Source organism: Equus przewalskii, chromosome 14 (genome assembly GCF_037783145.1).
Source record: "Equus przewalskii isolate Varuska chromosome 14, EquPr2, whole genome shotgun sequence".
NCBI classification, from domain to species: Eukaryota; Metazoa; Chordata; class Mammalia; order Perissodactyla; family Equidae; genus Equus; species Equus przewalskii.
Window position 1 is genome coordinate 60,580,826 of NC_091844.1, and position 21,122 is coordinate 60,601,947.

The following is a 21,122-nucleotide window of genomic DNA, read 5'->3' on the forward strand; positions in this document are numbered from 1 at the left end:
GGGGACTCTGAACCCACCAGTCACACTCCGTGGTGAGACCCATTTCAGGATGACGACAGAGAAACGCTGCCCCTTGTTGCTTGCGGGGGTGGTTTTCATGATATCTCCACATCCGATAGTTCGAATCACAGTATCAATACATTTCACAACGGCAAAGTCTGCTTGTTCAAACATGCTTTAAAACAAAGCCACATTTAAGACATCGGTTGGTGGCTACTCTACTGAATTTCTATGCGAAATAAATGGAGGATTCTTACTTTTGGAAAAGCCTCGGTAGCTGCTATGTGGCCCAGATTAGATTAGACTGTAGTTAATTAGATTTTAGTTAATGAGGCTTTATAGAAGTATTTCTGCTCTTGACTAAATTTTACCTGAAAGGTCAACGATCTAAACAGAGGTCTAAAAATACGGAGTGAATTCCGGCTCACTGATGGATCTTGGTGTCCCCGATTTCTTACATACGCATTTCTTTTCCTAGATACACCATCTTCTTCAGCGGTGCATCTGGGTTAATCTGAGAAAGCTGTGTCACAAAGTTTTAGAAACTAGTTGGTTTACAGGGAGACATGGTAGCCATTCTATGCAATTTGAGGTTCTAAATAATAAAGTCACTGTAGCCTTTTGGGGGACACAGCATAGTCTAATTAAAGTACAGATAAAAGCATTTTAAACACTCAAGCTAAAGAGGGATGTAGAAATAAAGACATGGGAATACCCAACTAAAAGTAATATAAACAGTGTATACTAGGCTTTTGAAGTGCGTTGTGCATTTAATTTTGACTGTTATATTTATCACTCCAACTGGTTTGTTTACACTGACAACGATAGTAGTTTCATTCTTCAATACCTAATAATAACAACTTCCACTTAGTGAATGCGTACTACGTACTGCGCACCATGCAAAGCATTTTACATGAGGCATCTCTACTTGATTTCCACAGCCCAATGGGACAGGGTGTCGTTTCAATTCCACAGAAAACAGAGGCACAGGGAGATTAAGTCACCTGCCCGAGATGCATGGCTAGGAAGTGGCAGAGCCAGGACAGGAACCAAAGTGGGTGTGGCTCCACAGTCCCCGCACACCTTCTGCCCACCATGTACCCAGTGGGATAAGCTCAGGGAAGGTCACATTTCTCGGTAGGGATCTGTGCCACACACAAAAAAGTGGTCATTGGTCATTGACTCTGGAAAAGGGGCACTTAGATTTCCTACCCCTTACATTTGTTGGGGCCTAAGGTCTTTGTCTTCAAAGGTAAATTACCCTACAGCTGACTGCACCCCACATGTGGCACAGTCCTATCACGGAATGGAGATAATGAAGTGGTTACTGAAGATGCATGGTCCTTCTTAGGCAAATCTCTATTTAACACTTCTCTCTCTCTCCTCTCTTTCAGAGGAAGAGGATTAGAGGAGAATGTTCCAAGGAAAACATGAGGTATGACACTAATATAATAAGGTTTATTTTTAAAACAAACACATCAGGAGTTATATATCCAAACAAATGTGATCCCCTTCTAAGTAGTCACTGTAGAAGGCTATAAACATATTCCAATGATACTGCCCTTGCTTCAGACAGCTCTGGAATTTTCCTTTTGCAATGGCATCCAGAGCCAAGTTTTGAAACACGCAAGGAAGACGGTTACTATTTTATGGCCACTCCTCGGCTTAGATCAGCTTTGGTATTTGGTTTCTCAGCTCTGGCTTCTATCTTATCCATCAGATTTGGCTTGAAATGACTTTTGGACTCTCTTGGAAATGAAGTCCCTTCTAAAGGATGGAGGTTTGCTGCTACAATCACCATCAACATGGCGCGTCAGGAGCATGGCACACCTGTGCCTCGGTGGGTCCTCCAGAGGGGCTGTTGAACTCATGGAGCTCAGACACATGTCTCATCTTCTTTGCGTTCAAATATAAGCAACATTATCTTGCACCACATAGGCATAGAATAAAAATATGCAATGTCTTTCAGTGGTGGAGTTTGGAGAATTCAGTGCAGGGTTCCCCCCCACCCCCCATTTTCCTTGATTCTGCTTGATATGAAAGGGGAGGAAGAAGGAGCAAGACCTTGAAATGTTAACTCCTTTTGAGCTGACTTCTCCAACTGTTTAAACTTCACTATCTCACTTCTTTCCAAGATAAGAAAAGAAGACTTAACAGGCTGTTCCAGTTGAACTTTACTTTTACTCTTGAGCTATTTTACTAACTACACGATAAAGCTAATTGACAGTTGGGGAAAACCTAGACTCTAGGATTGTGTTGTTTTCTTCCTCTATAAAGATCCAATTCAGTACTTCTGGAGTCACTGATGCGGCAGCTCAGGTCTCGCTCTGATCTGACCATGACAGGGGATATACATTAGCCCCTGACAAGAAAGCATCTCCAGATTATTCCCCTCTTTCCTCTGTGGAAGGACACAAAAACTAAAATCCACTTGAATCCATGTTATAGTTAGACTTTTCAATTTCTACTGCGGGAAGACTTTCTTGCATGGATACATCGGGTTCTAAATCTGGTTCTGGTGGTCATGAAGTCAGAGTCTTGGTGTGGGAGTAACATCCTGGGAGGAAGTGAGGCAGCTTTAGAAATTACATCAGTTCTTTCAAATCTCCAGTGTACTATTTAGAGTAGTGAAAAGTAATTTACTCTGGGATCCCAGAGGCCAGAAACTAAATGCAGCTCTTATGCTGAAAATAAGTCTCACCGCAAAATAATCCAACGCAGTAATGTGGTGGGGTGCACGTTCTTTCCACAAATTGCTACGGACAGCACGGATCTAAGCACTGCGGATGCAGCAGTGCACAAGGCAAATGAGGTCCCTGCCCTCAGGGAGATGCTCCTGGATCCAGAGGGTCCCATTAGCTTTGTGTGATTCCAGGCTCAAAAAGATGTAGCAAACGTTTTGAAAAGATGTGAAACAACGGGCCCTGCTAATAACATTATACTTCGATACAGTTTCTTAAGTTTGAGGACCAAGGAATTTAAAGAAAACTAGTGAAATCACTTAGGCAGGTGTGAAAAGGTCCCAGGTACATTATGGGTAACAAGACATTTAAGAAAGGAAGTGGAAAAGGCAGCCAAGTACCACCAAGGACGCGGCGGACTTGGGTAAGCGCAGGGGAAATAGTTTTAAAATTTTAGCTTATAAATGTAACACTGCATTACAATACTCTTTCTCTAGCTCCCACAAAGGAATACAATGCTACTATTATCTTATATTTTAGTTTCTCCTAACTGACAAGACACTGAAATCACTGGCCTGTGTCATCTTCATTTCTGTATCCAAGTTGGGATGCTGGGCACAGGCTCCACGTTTGGAGAATAAATGGAATGTGTGTGCCTCCTGTTTGAGAAAACTGCCTTTATTTTTTTTCATAAACTGGAGACAAACAGAAATCGCAATGAAGAAGGAATCTGGCAAATAATGTGCAGGTCACTAAGAGATGCCTAAAGACTCGCAGCTATAGAAGATGATGACTGATTTGGAATATGCTGGCTCACTGGAGCTTCACAGACTAAAATAATTCAAAAGTGGAACTCAGCTGAAGTCTTGCTAAAAACGGATGTAGGTGGCCTAGACAATTTCAGTGAGGTAGAGATCTAATACGTAGTAATTCTACCAGCAAATGATTAAGGATTTTTGGCTAAAAATATTCGATTTAAAATTGAGTACTTTGTTTTATAACTTTTAGCTTCTAATAAACAAAACATCTGCTCTTAATTCATTTTTATAAAAAGAAAAAACGGAGACAAATGTTGCCATGCAGGCCGACTCTTACCTCTATGCAATGTCTTAACTGCTATGAAAGCAGACGTGACCACAGTTTTAAGACCTTTCTTGGAAGTCCATTTTTGCTTCATTTTATTCTGTTTCAAAGGATGGGAGTCTAGGTCTGTTTATGAAGGCCAAAAGAGCCTTTCAGGTTTCTTCAACATACTGGAAAGAACAAGTGATGGCACAGGGTTCCCAGTTAACAGAGGAATTACACACTTTCCTGAGTTCCGTGAACAAAAATCTCACTAAACTGGTAAAAACATGACTTCTGGCGGATTCCTACTGCACACAAAGAGGACAGACTTTCTCCGTAATAGAACTTAACCCTTGTATTAAGCATCTATTATTTGTTGACTAAGCACTTTATGGATAGAATTTGAGAGAAACATTCCTTGTTTAACTTTAAATGAGGTCTCATTTCTGACAAGGGCTACAATCCAAGACGCAACTATAGGTAGATGGAGATTATAGACAGAAGTCATTTTTAAAGTATATAATTCAGTCTAAAAGGCAGGTAGGAACAACGAAAGATAAGGTGGCCCAAACAGGAAGGAAAAACATAAACTTTCCTTTACAACTTAAAGCGAGCTATCTCTGGAGAAGTCAGAATATAGAGTCTTGCTAAGAAAACGTTGAGATGGAAGCCATGGACTTCCCGGAGTGGCCAGTTTCTGTACCTACAGGAGATGTTTCATCCTGTGACAGCCAAGTGGTGTCAAGGATGCTCTGCCAGCAGCCTCCAGAAGGTCTCAGACTGACTTCAGGTCTGATGACATTTCCTCATCAGAAATGTAACCCTCCTACAGGGGGTCCTTCCCCCAATCATGAGAGGGTACAAAATTAGGGGTGGCCTCCTGGACAGAAATAAGGAGGTGAAAGGCACATGCTAGTGGATCTCTCTGGAAACACCAGAGCCAGCCTCCCTTCTGTGCAAGAGACCTCTTTAAAATAAGACTGGAGCTGGAGCCCAGATAAAAATGATGCCACTAAAGGTTTCTTCTAATATTAGAACAACTTGAATTTCTGTTTACACAGCCGGGGGGGCCTGAAAAGGATACTGAAGTGAGAAGAGAAAGCTGATTAGGGGATAAGCAAGATGAGATGCTTCCTAGCGTATAGGGTAAGACCTAAACAAGCTGAAATCACACACTGTCTATTTCTGCTGTGACAACTTTAGACCATTTCAAAGTTAGAACGGTGCATGACAACCAGAATGTTTTAGGTTCACACTCTCTAAACAATACATAGAAAAGCAGCCTGCTTCCCTTCCCCTTCGTTTAACTCACTTCAGCACTAACTCTGGCCACCTGGTCTGCAGTGTAGGGGCCACAGGAACCGAGAGCTCTGAAGAATGTGCAGGAAGCAGACCAGGTCTCTTCCCTAGGAGACTATGTCCTGATTATAAACGCCACGTACTCTATTTCCAGGAATCATAGCGGATCATGCACAGTAAGTTCATGGACTCATCAAACGCAACTAGCCTCCTAAAGGCAACAAAAAATAAAAGAGCTCCGTTCCCTTTCCTGTGGCGAGGTCCAGTAGCATGAAAGGACAGTGACGCTCGGAGGTTTGCGGCAGGGCACTGCCACAACACAGGTGCACTACAAACCCTTAGAATGCATGCTGTTTCCACCTGGATCACAATAGGGTGTGACTGAAGTAGTCATGGGCCATTTAAGCTAAGAGTGTGCAGGATGAGGTACACCACTAAAGTATTGTCTAAAATCCAGTCCTTCAAAAGCTCATCATTGGGATACTATATCCAGGCCCTCCTCTTGCAGAAAAGCAGATGCTACATTTAAAAGGGAGAGACCAGAATTCATTTGATGTATGTTAGTCAGATCAGCTGCCCTCCCTGTTAGAAGAGCTGTAACTGTCCTGAACCAAGAGACATTCCCCTCATCCTTACTGTTTGTAAAGTACTTTCACAACCGTATATTATGCCGCTTAATTTTCATAGCACTTTAGTGAAGTACAGGGCAGTATTATTATTCTCATCTTATAGATGAGGAAACTGAGGTAGGGTTATGTCATATCACCGAGACATTTAGCTAGAACGTGCCAGAGGTGGGATCATAACCCTTTGGCTCTAAAATAAGTTTTCTTTCCAATCTACAGAAGTTTTTAATTTTAAGAAAACACATTAGAGAAGCAGCTGTGAAAAATGTTCCACTGAAGATGCCAGTAAAATAACATTATGGCTTAAAAATGCACAACATTTAATTCCACGGGTTGTATATCTTAGAGATGCTGATATTTCATTTACTATGTTTGATTCCTGGGCTGAGTTAAATACACAATGATCAACAGATGTTCCAAAGAGATACTCTAAGAAAAGATACCTAAACAAGTAAATAGAAATTTAAGCAAAAATGAATGCTGTATAATAAACTGACTTGACATAAAGTATAATTTTCATCCCTATAAGGAGAAATATTATTAATCATTTGCTAGTTGCAGATCACTATGGAGAAGAAATATAATTACATCATCACAACCGAGTGACATGCCAGTTTGACTCCATGAGAAATCTCCACCCCATAAGATATACACAATAAACGTAAGAAATAGCTAACCTCTAGTCAGACAGATGTACAACCTGCAAGAAAATCATTTTTTTACATACTATCTATAATAGAACTCATTTTCACAGATCCTTAAAATATGAGATAAAGACACTTAAAAGATGTTAGATGACTTGAAGACATGTAGAGTATCAACCTTGTTCACATCAAGTTATGAAACATATTATGTATATACGTGTATATAAATAAATATTTATCTAGGTAGTGATATATATTATATATATATATACACACACATACATATATAAAGCACAAACAACTATCATTGAAAAATAACTAACCTTTGACAAAACTTCTTAAGTGAGAAAGATGTACTGACTCAGGGATTTCCAGCCAACAAATATGACTCTAAATATCTGACCTCAAATATTTTCTAAAATAACACATGGTCACAAATAAATAAATACTCGCCAAATCATATGCTTCAGAGCAATATTCCACATATTGAGTAATACGACTTGGCCAACACAAGAGCTGCCTACTCAGCAAGAGTCCCGGTTCAGTTAGACTGGCTGGACCAGGGGCACACCTGAGTATCCTGATTTTCAAAGTCAACAAGTATGAGCAGCAGCAATATGGACTCTACGACGCTATAAATTAAATCAAGAAAGAGCTTTATGATCAAAATAGTGCTCTTTCTTTATAATACTGACCAGTAATGACTGAACCCCTGGACATGGTGAGGTTCTGCTGGAATGCTGATGGTCCCCCTTATAGAAGATGCTAAAGTCTGGCCCTCAATCCCGCCGGCAGAAGCATCACCAACACAAACATTGGAGCAAAGGTGATGTGGTCTGCACAGACTCAGTAAGTGCCTGCGGTCTAAGGGTTGCAAGCTTAATTGCTGTCCTTTATGAGTGAGTGAATAAAGATCTCATTGCAGCACTGAAATGATTTTTGCTCTAGAAAAGCTCCAGAAAGGCATGTAGCATGTAGTCAGTGATAAGGCCATAGATGCTATCGTGCATGGTGAGGTATGTCATAGCAAAGACATTTGCTGTTTATAAGGAACCACGTATCAAATGTGCCATTGCACATTCTAATTCCCTCCAGATCTTTTATCTCCACCTAATTTATACTCAACTCATCTTCTGATTCTTGTTCCCCATTCTTTAAGCCATCATTACAGTCAAAAAGCCTATGAAAATAACATTTAAGTTGGTGTGTATTTGTGTAGGAAGCTGGGATATAAAAAGGGAATCAGAAGATGTTCCATTAAAATGATTGGGTAATTACCACTTAGTTTTTTTCTAGTACAAAGATGAATTCCCTAATGATGGGTATTATAAGTAATTAGACAAAGCTGTTCACTTTTCAAAATTAATCATCAATCCTATTAATTATGTCTGTATTACACATTCTATTAAATTGGCACACATAATACGAGGCCTTCACACATCAAAAGAGAAGCATTATCATTGCACATTAGTGACTTGATAATTTAGCTGAAAGGAACACAAATATTCATAATTACACTACTTTTAGTAGGATCGCCACGTTTCAATTCTCTTATGTAAGGAAAAAGGATACTTCACAAGGTGAAAGCAGGCACGCTTTTGTTTAGGGGTTTATCACTAAAAAATGAAGCCAGATTAAAGGTGGGTTTGAGGTTTTTAGAGATCTGTGTTTGACTAATTAGGGAGAATATCCAGCTAGGAAGGAGACCTGCAGCCACAGCGAGGTCACACTCTAGGCGCGGGTGGGGCACACGTGATCCTGGGAACAGATCATCTGGGCTGAGAAGGAGCTCAGTTCAAACTGAGAAAGCCTAAAACAGGAGACAACGCAAGCACTGGTCCTTGGTGCCCACTGAGAAACAGCTGGGTGCTTTAAGACATGCACAGTGATGGCCTTTCTCTGTCCTTTGCTAGGTCATCTTTGGATCGGGGTATAGGCTTTGGCACTGAGGCAGAGGCAGTTAACTGGCTGCAGGTGTGCCAGGGATGCCCAAGCCTGGAGCCCTTACAGAGGGACCAGGCTGCGGGCAGATGGTAAGAAAACAAGCCTAAAGAGGCCAAGGCAGCTAACTGAAGAGTCAGACAGAAAATCCCCATTTCATAGTCATGAACGGAACCTGATTGCATATGCTTGGACATAAGGGGGAAGAAAGGATGAAGACCCATCTAACAAGTTCACCTGCAGAATAAGTATGATGAATACAGAAGGGGCTTAATGACTATGTCAATAATAAAACAGCACGTATGAAGCACTAAGATGAGTGAGTGAAGAGCAGCACACCGTATTTCTCATCAAGTGTTAAGTCTCCAATATGTTCCCCTGAAGATAAGTCATAGGTTTATGGATACAATTATATCTGCATCAATGCGGGTGGGGGCGGCTGTGAAGGGAGCTGTAACAGAAACAAAATTTCCACTATACCATTATGAGCTTATGTGAACCACAATTTACTGCAAGTGTGTGCAATCTAACTTCAAATCAACATCACAAATTTGGACCAAATTGGTATCTGCCCCCCACACTAAAGAATGTACAGTCTAAATGATGTAAGAATTGGAATAGGAAATATGAAGGCAAAAAAAAAAAAAAAAGGAAAGACACAGAACAGTAGGATTTTCAGGTTTTCTAAGTTTGAATTTGATAAACTGGCTTTGTAAGAAAGAGAAGTGATTTACTATTATCATATGGAAACAAATTTACTAGTTGAGTAATTTACTAATTACAAATCTATCAATTAAGTAGCAAAACACAACAGGATCTTTTTTATCTAAATAAATAACCTGAGAATTTTCAACACACAAGAGATGCACTGCTAGGTTTTCCTCTGAATGTGCCACTGACTTCTCAGGCCTCCTGGGCCCTGGTTCCCAAGTGTGATACAAGAGCCCCCGGTTGATTCATGAACTGTTTCCTTTAGTACTAAAGTTTGATATTTAAATATGGTGATGCTGGCTGTACGTCCCCCTGCCCACCCCCTGGCCTGAAACAATGGCCTCGTTATACCTTTCCTTTAGATTTCACCAAAGGCAGCACCATTTTTCATGAGAATTTTGGTCAGCTCTTTGAAAAGATAAGCAGCACTAAAGTCAATGTAAGCCTTGATACATTTTGGCTTCACTTAGGAGCTACAAAGCTTAGGAGTATTAGAGAAATCAATGTCTCGGTCAGTAAAAAGTAGGGCAACCACATGTCCCGATTTGCTTGGGACACTCCTGGTCTAGAGCTGCTGTCCCATTATAAATATTAATAGCCCCCATTTCACTTGCAAAAGCACCATGAATTAAAGAATAAATTACATAGATGTTCACCCTATTAAGAGAATCCAGCTTTCAGATATAAATTTTAATATTCCCTGGCCATTACACTGAGAAAATCCAGCTCTGTAAAATCCCTGAGAACAGAAACTGTGTTTTTAAAAACTTTTCCATCTCTAGTATACCAACATGTAGAATAAGAGACGGAGTGGCCCCGTGTAGTGGCTAGAGGTCACAGTCAAGGAGAGGGAGCTGTCCCTGAGTTGTAGCCAGTATGCACCTGAGTGTCATTCACTGGCTCATCTACGTGACCTGCTACAAGGCTCTGTGGCCAGAGATCTCTCCTTTTCCTCAGGTACCACCCCAAATATATGCAATGACTTGCATCTAGAGAGCACACAGAAATTTCCAACACTAAATGCACAATACCCGCAATTAATACAGCTTGCCAAATTTTTCACCTGCTACTCTGATTACAGGTTCACTAGTGGATTGAGATATGTCATTGTCTTTCACTTGACTTTATAAGCTTTGCTCGATACAAAAGCAATCAAAGAGAGCGAGAGCTGTGGGAGCAGGGCCTGTGCCTTTATTAGAGCGGCCAGCTGTCTGAGCCTCGCCTTCTGGCTCCAGAACAGCATCTGGCTTATGTCCACTGGACCAGTTTTGGTATAGACATCGGGGGCTAATATACATATGTCCTCTGCTCACATGATGTGTCCCCATGGGTCACAAGAAGGAGAGGACTCTGTCAGTTACTCAGGCCTCACTTTGTGTCCCTAGGTCCTCAACATGGACCACCACGTGGTTTAAATGGAATCAATTAAGTATCACCAGACAGAGGAATAATTGGGAGACTAAATTAGCATTTTGTGTTTAGTTGATCTCAAGGCAGCAGCGAGCTTTACGTACTAAAGTGTACTCTACTATGAAATGTGGTGTTGCTACGTGGAAAAAAAGACCACTGTACATAAGAGGGTGAGGAAAGAGAGTTCCAATATGGAAAACCCTGAAATGGCAAAGGAGCCCGATAGAACATGACCATGCTACAACATCACGACCTTCTGAGAGAGCATTACTTATTCTTAATATGTTTTATCTTGGGCACACATCTTGCACATCCCCTGCCTGATATTACTACTCTGGGTCTGTGTGGCATATCAACCAGAAAAATGGATTTCAAAAATGTTAAGTGATCTAAGCAAATGGCTGTTAATGTAGATTGAGTGGCCACTGGCAGAGACAAAGGATTTTTCTCTTGGTCTTACCTATGCAGTAGGGACAACACTGGCCTTTTCTCAAAACAGGTCTTTCACAGGATACTGAAGGGCAAGACTCAGAGTAACAGCTAATTACGCTATCCATGCACACGCAGCTGGTACAAACGTCAGGCTTCCAGGACTCAGCTGCCAGGAATATATCCCCTTCGTCATTTTTGCAGTAACTAGGCACGCTCTCATTATGGGATGAGGAAGGCTGGAGAGGTTCATCTGGAAAAAGGAACATAAGGTCAGCAGGGAAAAGAAGATGCTGTAGGCCACCAACTGCGCAACACAGTGAGTTTCACTCTGTCTTATAACAAGCACTCTCAGTCACCACAGGTTTGGGTGCCTCCTGTAAAAATAACTCAGTAACTACACAGCAAGTCTGATCTGGGCAAGGCTGTGAATTTAAAGCAAAACAACAAAGACCACGAAAGATTTGTTGCAGGTTCTGTTAGTTGCTTGCACAATATCCACTCTACCCTTCTTCTTAGCTTAACAAAATTTTGATTTTTGTTCAGGGGTGGTGGTGGTTGAGGACTTGGATCAGAATGGGTATAAGTCAAACAGGGCAATCCTGCTCCCTGCTTTTCCAGTCTCTCTTGCAACCAGGGTGGCCATGTCACCTAGTTGTGGCGAACGGGACTGAATGGCTAATGAGGAGATTTTGGGACAGCTTTCACTTTCTTAAAAGAAGGGCAGACAGCATGCTACTACCATCGTTCCTGCCTTGAATATGAGTGTGTTGACTGTAGCTGTAATATCCTTGTCACACCTGCAAGAGAAAGGCCTTGACATCACTAAGACACTGAATCAATGTTGATAAACATTTGCTTTCAAACGGCTTGTAATGTATATAAAAGAAACCTCTATTTGTTTAAAAACTGTACCTGGGTTTTCTCTTACTTGCAGCCACAATGCAGGCCTAACCAATCAACACCCAAACAGATTTTCATTGCATCTACAAAAACACACTGATATGTAATGTTCCAAGGTGCAGTCATTCACATTAATGGTGAAAGATGATGGGAAACCTAAGTCACTCACGAGGATGCACCACAGAGAAATTCTCTGCAAGTCACCTGTGTTTTTGCCATTTAAAGACAGACCTGAGAGTCCCCAGATCTCGTTGCAATTCGCAAAAGAAAAGAAAGTCACTAGAAAACTCAGATATCTCTTTGGGTCTTGGCATTCACTGAAATTACATGAAAACTATAGTCTCAAGCAGAAACCTGACTGGGATATAACCAAGAAAAACACAAGTTAGTGAGGTTCCTAGTTTAGATTTGTCACTATTCCACTGATAAGAGAGACCACTTTCAACCACTTTAACTACTCAAAAGTCTAGAAATAGCCATGATGGTCCTGCCTAGCAAACCTCTAAGAGAACCACATTTTCTCAGTGGATACATGGTCAAAAGAATTATCATCTGTTCCTCTCAGAATCAGCTTGATGAACTTGGCTATTTTCATCCATGAAACCGAAATAACTGAGATAAACGTGTAGTTATCACAGTGATGCAGAAGCTTTAAATGTCACATTCTCCTTCCATCCATCTCATAAATACACCCTACGGCTAACAAGTCTGATTTAACAAGAAAGGCCTCTTTGAGGAGCAAGGCACTTGCTTTATTTGGTGCTCTCTCTGAGGGACGGGGGAAGTCAACATAGCGGAATGGGTCCACGCCGTCACCTTTAAACCACGTAATCACATCTCCTATTACCAGTCCCAAAGTGAAAGCACAGCCACTGCTTCCACTGCTCCAAATGTCCTCTAGGTCCGATTTTGGGGATGGTTCCATGGATCACATCCATACGGGTTCAAGATGGTAAGATGGGATTACCTTCTCAGTGACCTCTTTGGGGTCATCCATGTCTAGGGATAATTTCTTTTAAAGAGATTGACCAATGCTAGCTGGAAAGCGGAACAATTCACTCTAGTCTAAACGAGGCACTGCAAATTGCCACAAGGTTTCTGTGGGTTATGATAGCTTAGCTCACGCTCGACCTAGTGTCTAAAACTTTAGAAGAGGAAGCATGGAGAGCAGCAGTGAAGCTACGAAATAACAGCGGAAATGAATATCCTGGAGTCTGGGGACTTCTCACTGAGGCCTGGAGAAGACCCCAGAGGACATGGGAATGTGCTGGCCGTGCCGAGCGAGCATCCAAGCTGAGACACAGAGCCCACAGGTCGTCTTCCCCCCGGCAGGCGACTCCTGATTGAGCCTGGACTGAGCATGCCAGCTGGGAATCCTGCTCACGGTATCTTCCTTCTTCAGGCCTCTCTTCCCATTTTTTTCTGCCCCAGAGACCCCTTCTTTACACTTCTGATTCCAAATATTAGTTCCTTTATCTTGTTTTCACCAGTTCTTTCACTGGTGTTCATTCACTCTTTTTATGTCTGTGCTACCTCCCTCTCTCTTCTATGCTGTAAAGATAAAACAGAACTTAGAAAGTTTCAAAAAAGAAAGAAGTACTACTCTTTTCTCTCCCTCGTGTCCTTTGGTGAAATATCTTCACCTGCAGAGAGGTTCGCTCTTTCTTCATGAAGCCATCTCCGTTTCCAGACCTTTCTCTAAGCCAGGCCAGAGGAGAGGGAAGGCGGGAAGACCGAGGCACGGACACAGCATCCTAGGACACCATCGCCGTGAGGGGCACAGCTCTTCCACTCGTGTATATCCATCATTTTTGGACTACTTTAGCAGGCAGGTGTCCTAAGATTAGAGACGGTATTTTTCTAGATGAGAAATACACCATTTGTCAATGCTACTCCTGGAATTTATTGTTACATGAAAAAACTGATGTTTTGAATTTTAAGACTTTTTATCTTAGTATGGATGGAAAGTTCAGAAAGAGCAATTATGGGGTAGCATTCCAGATATACTTTTATTCACCAATTTAAGAGTAACCTTTGGAATACTGATATGTAAACTAAAGTCAACGTTTACGATGAGGGCTATATGGAAGTATCTCTTAAGTTATATGCAAAGAAAGGAAGAGTCGCTCAGGTATAAGTTTAAAACTGAGAAATCAAATCCAGGCGCTCAGCGGGTGCCTGTTCTTGTTAGGATCCACGGGTGGCCAAGGAGAAGAATGCTCTGTGCTGCTAGAATCTGCGGGGTCTCTGCACATGTGCGCTGGCCTTGAGACCCCGGCTGGGAGAAACCATGCCCTGGCATGCTCAGGGGTCCCACTTCCAGGTAGCTCTTGTTCTCTCTCTGGGCTGAATCTCTAAGTCCAGTCAAGAGTCCTGCCAATGAATCTGGGCCAAGAGTCATGCAGAAGTCCTGTCCCCTGTTCCCCCTCCGCTAACCAAACCCTGTATTTGTCCTCAGACCTTAGAACAAGTGGCAGCAGAGATACTTCCCACTAAGTTAAAGCTTCCTGGGTTATTTGCGCTCTTAATTCCTTCCTTTCCAGGCACTCCTCTCACTTTGTCATTATTTACTTAAGTGTGGAATACTGGATTTTTTCATTAACCCTGGGATCCCATGGCTAAATAGTGGCATTCCCTAAGTATTTGTAAAACGAATATCTAAAATGGACATAAATTCATGATCACCAATGAAGAGACCACTCAAAGCGGTTTCTACCAGGAGGATGGGAATAGTCATGGTTAGACAGCAACAGAGAAACATCAGCAGAGTCTGCATCTGAGTAAAAGAGTGACGTTGATAAAAATACAGTGGGGACTAGGTTATGCATATCCTAACAACATAATACATACGAACTACTTCCTATACTAGGAAAGATGGTAGACTAATTAAGCTTTTCAGCTTAACCTGGCTGCTAATCACACCAAAGATTTTGTACTAAGATGATAATACCTTGGCAGCAGTGCACCATGACCACTGCAAATAACGTGGCTATCCCTGTAAGTTTATCAGATGTAATTCAAAAAATATTACCAGTGTGACCCATGAAGAATCTGGACATTGGCTATGCCGGATATAATGACATAACAGTAGATTCTGGCCAGCCAACTAGATAATCCAAAGCAAAAAAAAAAAAAAAAAAAGAAAAAAAAAGATAAAACACAAGGGCTTATGTTTTACTGAGCAGAAATGCTCTAAGAATATACATTTAGAAGGTAAATGGTTGTTGATTTACATTGAAAAGATAAAAGATTAAGCAACAACAAAATAAAACAGTTGTGCTGTTAACTTGGTAATTTTATGTAAACATATTAAATAACTTTTGAAAAAAAAAGTCATATGTTCTAGTGTTAATTAGAAGTGTTACTTTAGTTATAAAACCAGTAACTCATGTTTAAATTCTTGACAAAATTTGTTTATATTTGTTTCATGACCATAAATTTACCTGTGAAGGCCAGACTACCCAAAAACTAAAAAGAAGAAAACAACAGTACAATTTGTACATGTGTTGGTCACTTAATACTTGTGGATCTTAACTTATGAACCATCACAGGTTTGAGGGGGTGAGCATGATGCATATTTTATCGATTCCCCAGTTTAACATTCTCAGAGTATCTTCACCACCTTTACATATTTCAAAGACATTTATTTACATTATTTATCAATAACTGCTCCTCACATGACTTTTCACATTAGCAAAATCATTTGGAATAATTTGGTGCAGCAGGACTATCTCTTGAGACTGAGATGTAGGGCAAGGAAAAAAATGGCAGAAAGAAACAATCTCCGTTTTTTTCCCCAAGTCACCTCAGGTGCAAGGCATATTGATTGCATGAATATGTGATCGATAGAAGGGAATGAATCTAGGAAGCAGGCTGACAGATGTTCCTGCCTGGGTTACTGACTGCTAGGTTTTGCATGCTCCCACGTGGGGCTCAACCTGGCTTGCCGGTCCTGCACAATGACAAGGTCTGAGCTGCAGCCTTCCCCGCCCAGCGCATCCCGAGGCACAGTGCTGGTTACCTGTACACTGCGGGCAGCAGGAGTCCTGCGTGCGTGAGGGGTTCTGGCAGAGCAGTGGTGGGCACACCTCTGTCTCACACAGTACCCGCCCGCTGTGGCACGTGCACTGAGTACAGGAGTCGATGTTCCACGTTTCTCCTTCCACAAAGTATTCTCCTCCAGGGGCGTGGCAAATGGAGGGGGTGCTGAGCTCTGGCTTCTGCACCACAAAGTCATCTGGGGAATGACAGAAAATCAAAACACAAGGAATTATTCACCTGCAGTCTCACCAACTCTTAAAGAACCTGGTGCTGTGTGCTTTAAGGGGCAGAGAGGAAGGCTTGGCTGGAGAGTATCTCAGTCTGTTCTTACCAAGAGAATAGTGAAGAAAATAATCCATGCACAGAAATATAAGGCACTAGCAGAAGCATGAATTTGAGGAAGTGAGGTTCAAGTGGTTCGAGTTTGTCAATAGTAATGAGAGAATTCAGTAAGAGAATTAAATTATGGGGAGAGGACTCCTACTGTCGAGAACAGGGGTTTCTCAGGGGATCTCTGAGAACATGTAGGGACCATCTAGAATAACGATCTCTCATTTCCTGAATGCTTCTTATGGTCCAGTTTCCATGCTAAGTGCTCTATGTGTGTTACTTCACTTATTTCCTACACCAACCTTGGGCAGTAGGTACTATTATCTTATTTTACATATGAGGAAACTGAGGGCTCAGAGTGATATCCAGGGCAGACAGGGATTTGAACCCAAGTCTATGTTTGCTTGGATCATGGATATGCCTCCAGATTAAACACAACTTCCAACTGATCTGTGCCCCATCACTTAATTATCTCTGGGATCCTGAGGACTTTTATGTTTGGAAGTACGTCCTGCTGTTGAGCACGCCACACCCCAATCTAGACCAGCTGCCAGCAAACTGAGCAGGAACACTCTTTCGGAATCGTCTAAAAACCCTCACCTGAGACTAAACCTTTGTTTGGTGATATCATCATCAAGAGAGGTGAACGCTCAGAGACTGATGAGAACCATGATTTCTCTCCCCAGAAGAGAGGCGATTTTGGTCTGTTGGTGAGATGATAAGGATAGAGAGGGAATTTAATGCTGAAAATGTCTGGAGAGGTACTGGGAGTTGCCCTGCAGTTGTGCTGGGGAAATGAGAAGTATGAGGACATTAACCATATTCGAGTAATCCAAATACAACAAGCATTTCAAGAAGGTGTTGACAGTGTTGAACCCTGCCGAGGAGCAGTCTGGAGACATCATGGCTAGCTCATGCTTGGAGCTCAGTGGAAATCGGGTCCCAGGAGAACTACCCTGTTTGTGCAGCGATGCTCAGAGCTGAAATCTCCTAAGAGCTCATGGGCTGTTACTTTCAAAGCAGCGGTCAGCACGAGCGTCAACACCACCGATGAGAGACAGTGGTGTGGGCCAATTTCCAGCTAAGAGGGTAACTTTTAATACAGCTTTATCTCAAGGGAACTAGTAAAGACTGGAACTTTGCCCAAGTGGACATATCACAGAAAACTGACATTAGCCAATGCTTATATGCATAAGCAACTGGACCAAACTTTCCAGTATATAAGGAAAGTAGAGAGGAAGAGAATTAGAATGAAAATTGAGCTGGGACAAGATGATAAAAGTGTATTTCTCATAGTTTATAGAGAGAAAAAATTGTTTCAAAGAGCATCAATAAACTAATATTGGAAAAGGCTCCCTTATTACTTTCAAAAAGGGCCTGGAAAGGATTGACAATTACTGCCCTTTTAAACACTGATGTGGAGAGAAGTAGTCACAAGAAAAATGACGTGTTTGTAGGTGTGTCTTATCTTGCTAATCTCTTTGCTATATATATTATGTGCCTCAAAGCAAAACATGAGATTGGCTGGAGAGATGGAGATGAAAAAAACTCTGAAAGGTAGAGGATGAGAAAGAGAGAAAAAATCTGAGAAACAATATCATTTGGTGAATCTTCTATCAGAAGAGTTCAGGAACTGCTCACTTATCCCAGAAAGAAAAACAGCTGATCCTTGAATGGAAGAGGGGAGAAAATATTCTTTTACGTAGGAGTTCACGAATTCAACAGTTCTGGGTTCTCTAGTCAGAAGAATCCACATATGGTAACAGACTAAAGTAAAGATTTTTGGAAAAAATATACCTACACATCCATATATATTAAAATATGTTTTTATACATGTATATCTAGATATTCACACACCCACAATAATACATCAATAATTCTGTGTGCCTGTATAAGAACTTCCCCTATCTCCGTAATAGAGAAAACTAGTTTTGGTTCCACTGACTTTTAGTTCTCAAGTTAATCATCTGTTCTTAGTAATGTCTTCCATTTCTGCCAGTCTGGCTCAGACTTCCTCCCTGTGTCCACGTTGAGCAAAGACTCAGGTGCAGTCCACACTCTACACACTCACGCCTATAACTGAAGCGTGGGGTCTTCACTGGAACAAGTGATTTTTCCTTCCCCAAAGCATCAACACAGGGTTCTGTCTCATTAAATTGATCATTTACCTTCTGCTTCGTGGACATTAGTGGTTAATCATGTTTAACTAACAAAACATGAGAAAAAGGACATAGTTTCAATACCGAGCGCATCTAACTGGACGATGAGGGAAAAACCAAACCAAACTAACTCTGTAATCTGGTCCTCTACCTGGGGCTGGGGCTGCCTGTCACTCGGATACCTTAGTGACTGAGGTGTGTACAATCTCAGAGCTGAAAGCGACTTCAAGGGTCCCTCTCTTCCCTGCACCGTGCCAGACAAGGCAGGTGCAGCCTGGCCAGCATCAGCCACCTCCCCTCCCGGGCTGGGTGTGCCTTGCTGCTAATATTAGGACCAGGCTCAGGCTCCTGACTGCGCCCACTGCATTAGGTGGACTCATCCACAGGGAGATACAGAACCAGGACTGACCAGAGGAAAAACAATGCTGACTCCAAAGTCTGACAGTATCTTTCAACTTTAAAAGAAATCTGATCCAAGAATCAGGAGACTTCACTTCTCCCTGGCGTTCCAGCTGACGCACTATTTTACTCTGGCTGAGAGAGTTAATCTTTCTGTGTGTTTTCCAGATGAAAAACTGCCTAGGTGTATTCTTCTCTAACTCAAAGTGGCCTACACAGGGAAGAAATGATAAATATAAACTGTGTTGAGCTCTCTGAGGAAAGGCACTAGATAAGGTATTAGGGTAATAACTACTGGTGCTAACAACCATAATTCGGACCCCTAGGAATTATAAAGCTGTCCTGTTCTTCTAGTAACTTATCTTGATTACCATTATTATGATTTTAAATGTTTTGGATGTGTGGTCACTCTAAATTTTTCCATTTGGCAAGCGTGCCACATAGACACTAACTTAAAAGAGAGAAACAGCCACAGAATTCAATAATTCTCTCCCTCTCAAATATTACTTTAAAAATAACAAGCTTTTATGGAATAAAATTAGCACTGATCCACTCCAATTAACTAAGACAATCAGCCTTAATACAGTATCCGTAAAATGGAGAGCTGGAGTTTAAGTGCATGAGCCCACAAACCTTTACAAAAGTGTAGTTCAAAGACCAGTATATTGAGTAAACCATTCAAAAATAAGGAGACTAGTTTTAGAGCTTTAAAATTTTCTCCGGTCTTTGACTAATCATATATAGCGCCCGGCTGATTGTGTGGCTGTTGTTGACAGAAACCAGAGACCTGAAATGTGTCCCGGGGGTTGTCCCCTGCACGTCCCCTGAGTTACACATAGGATGAGTCACTGCAAAGAAGAAATCATCAGCTTAGGGAGTGCACAAGATGGCAGCCAGCTTTTACCTGAGCAGGACGGGCAGCACTGTCCTGGATGAATGGTGGGGTTGCCACAGGCAGGCACTGGGCAGGTGATCAGAGCACACATTTCCCGTCCATTGTGACAGTAGCATTCCCGGCACCCATCATGCCAGCTTTCCTCATTTTTATGATGATGGCCATCCATGGACAGACATGTGCCTGACAGGACAGGTGGCCCGGCTGAAGCAGGGACCTCTGGACAGACAGAAGGCAGCCTGGTAAAGCAGCAGCTACTGTATAGGAGAAACAGCCTGTAGTGTCCTTAGAGGGGATGCTACCCAGCCACCAAAAGTCACGTCTACAACAGATAGTTCACGACACGGGAAAGGCTCGTGAAAAGAATTTAAGTTAATATGCTCTCAATTCTGCAAAACGAATAACCCTCAAATATGTTTCTCTCCTATGAATGGGATTACAGTTGATTTTTACTCCTTTCACTCTATATTCTCAAATTTTATATAATAAACAAGCATTGATTTCATAACAAATATTACACATGTTTAATAAATGGAGAATCATCACCCTGGAAGTCTAATGGGAGGATATCCCGGGCCCCTGCAACTAATCGAGTTTTGTTCAGCAGAACAAGTGAACCAGTGACTGGAGTTTTGTTTACTCTGACACCTTAAAAACACCATTAAGGTGAGAACTGTCTAACTTTGAAAAACACAGAATGAACTTTACGGATCTTTTATGGCTTAATCTGTGGACCATGCTGACAACTAAAACATAGTGGGGTGGGCAGCTGGGCTGGCGGTGGGGTAAGGGCAGAAACAGCGGTCAGAGCACACGCTCACACAGCCTCAGGAACTCCCCTGCAGGGGCAAGTCTCAGGCAAAAGGGATGTGTGGGATTTGTGTATTTCCATGGCTATAGGCTGCCATGTGCCCACTCAAGAAAAGTCTAAATTCTCACGGAAAACTGTGTTACCAGAAAACACATGAGCAGACTGTGTAGCCACACCCACCCTCAAGGGCCTTGAAAAGACATCTTTGCTCTATCAATTGTATCAATCCACTGCTGGACAGAGGGTGACTCTGTGGAGGTCAAGATAAATGTGCTTTAGGCTAAAGTTCCTGAGACAAATAAAACTAGGAGCAAAGAAGTGATTAATTTGGTCACTGTGCTTGTCCATTATAGGCTGACTTTAAATTCTATTCTGAGCTTTTATTCCTTTGAGATGAAAGGAAAAGGGAAGGTCCCCCAGAGAGGGACACTAGTGTCAGAGTAGACAGCAATCACTGAAATTGTTTCATTTACATCATGTCCTTCTGTGCCTCTGGCTGCTCTGAGGGGGAAGGGTCATGCTCCGCACTTACCTCTGCACTTGCAGATAAGACAGCCATGACTGTCCTGCTGGAAACCCAAGGGGCAGATTTTACTGCATGGGAGCTCTGGGCATTTCTTACAGCGACAGATGTCACAGCCGTGCTTATTCTTCCTGGGTAATTAAAATTTTGTCAGAGGTCAGAAAATCCAAAAGTCTCAAATGATGCCCAAGCGCTCAGACTAAGGGTCACTCAAGTGATATTGCTATTAAACAGAATGACTTGACTTTTGCTCTC

At 41.9% G+C, this 21,122-nt stretch overlaps 1 protein-coding gene and 1 long non-coding RNA gene across 2 annotated transcripts in view; one reads left to right on the forward strand and one right to left on the reverse strand.

The window, feature by feature from the left end:
• The window catches only part of CRIM1 (cysteine rich transmembrane BMP regulator 1), a 187,809-nt gene that overhangs the window by 17,600 nt on the left and 149,087 nt on the right, over positions 1-21,122 (reverse strand). The window contains exons 10-13 of the mRNA XM_070574085.1: positions 20,877-20,998; positions 19,543-19,752; positions 15,731-15,946; positions 10,838-11,059 (exon numbers count right to left, since the gene is read on the reverse strand). Coding sequence (XP_070430186.1) covers positions 10,838-11,059; positions 15,731-15,946; positions 19,543-19,752; positions 20,877-20,998 — 770 coding nt within the window. The remainder of the gene's footprint in view (positions 1-10,837; positions 11,060-15,730; positions 15,947-19,542; positions 19,753-20,876; positions 20,999-21,122) is intronic.
• On the forward strand, positions 1,342-3,353 carry LOC103550497 (uncharacterized). The gene is made up of 2 exons (XR_544802.2): positions 1,342-1,435; positions 1,721-3,353. It is a non-coding gene; the product is annotated as an uncharacterized lncRNA (long non-coding RNA).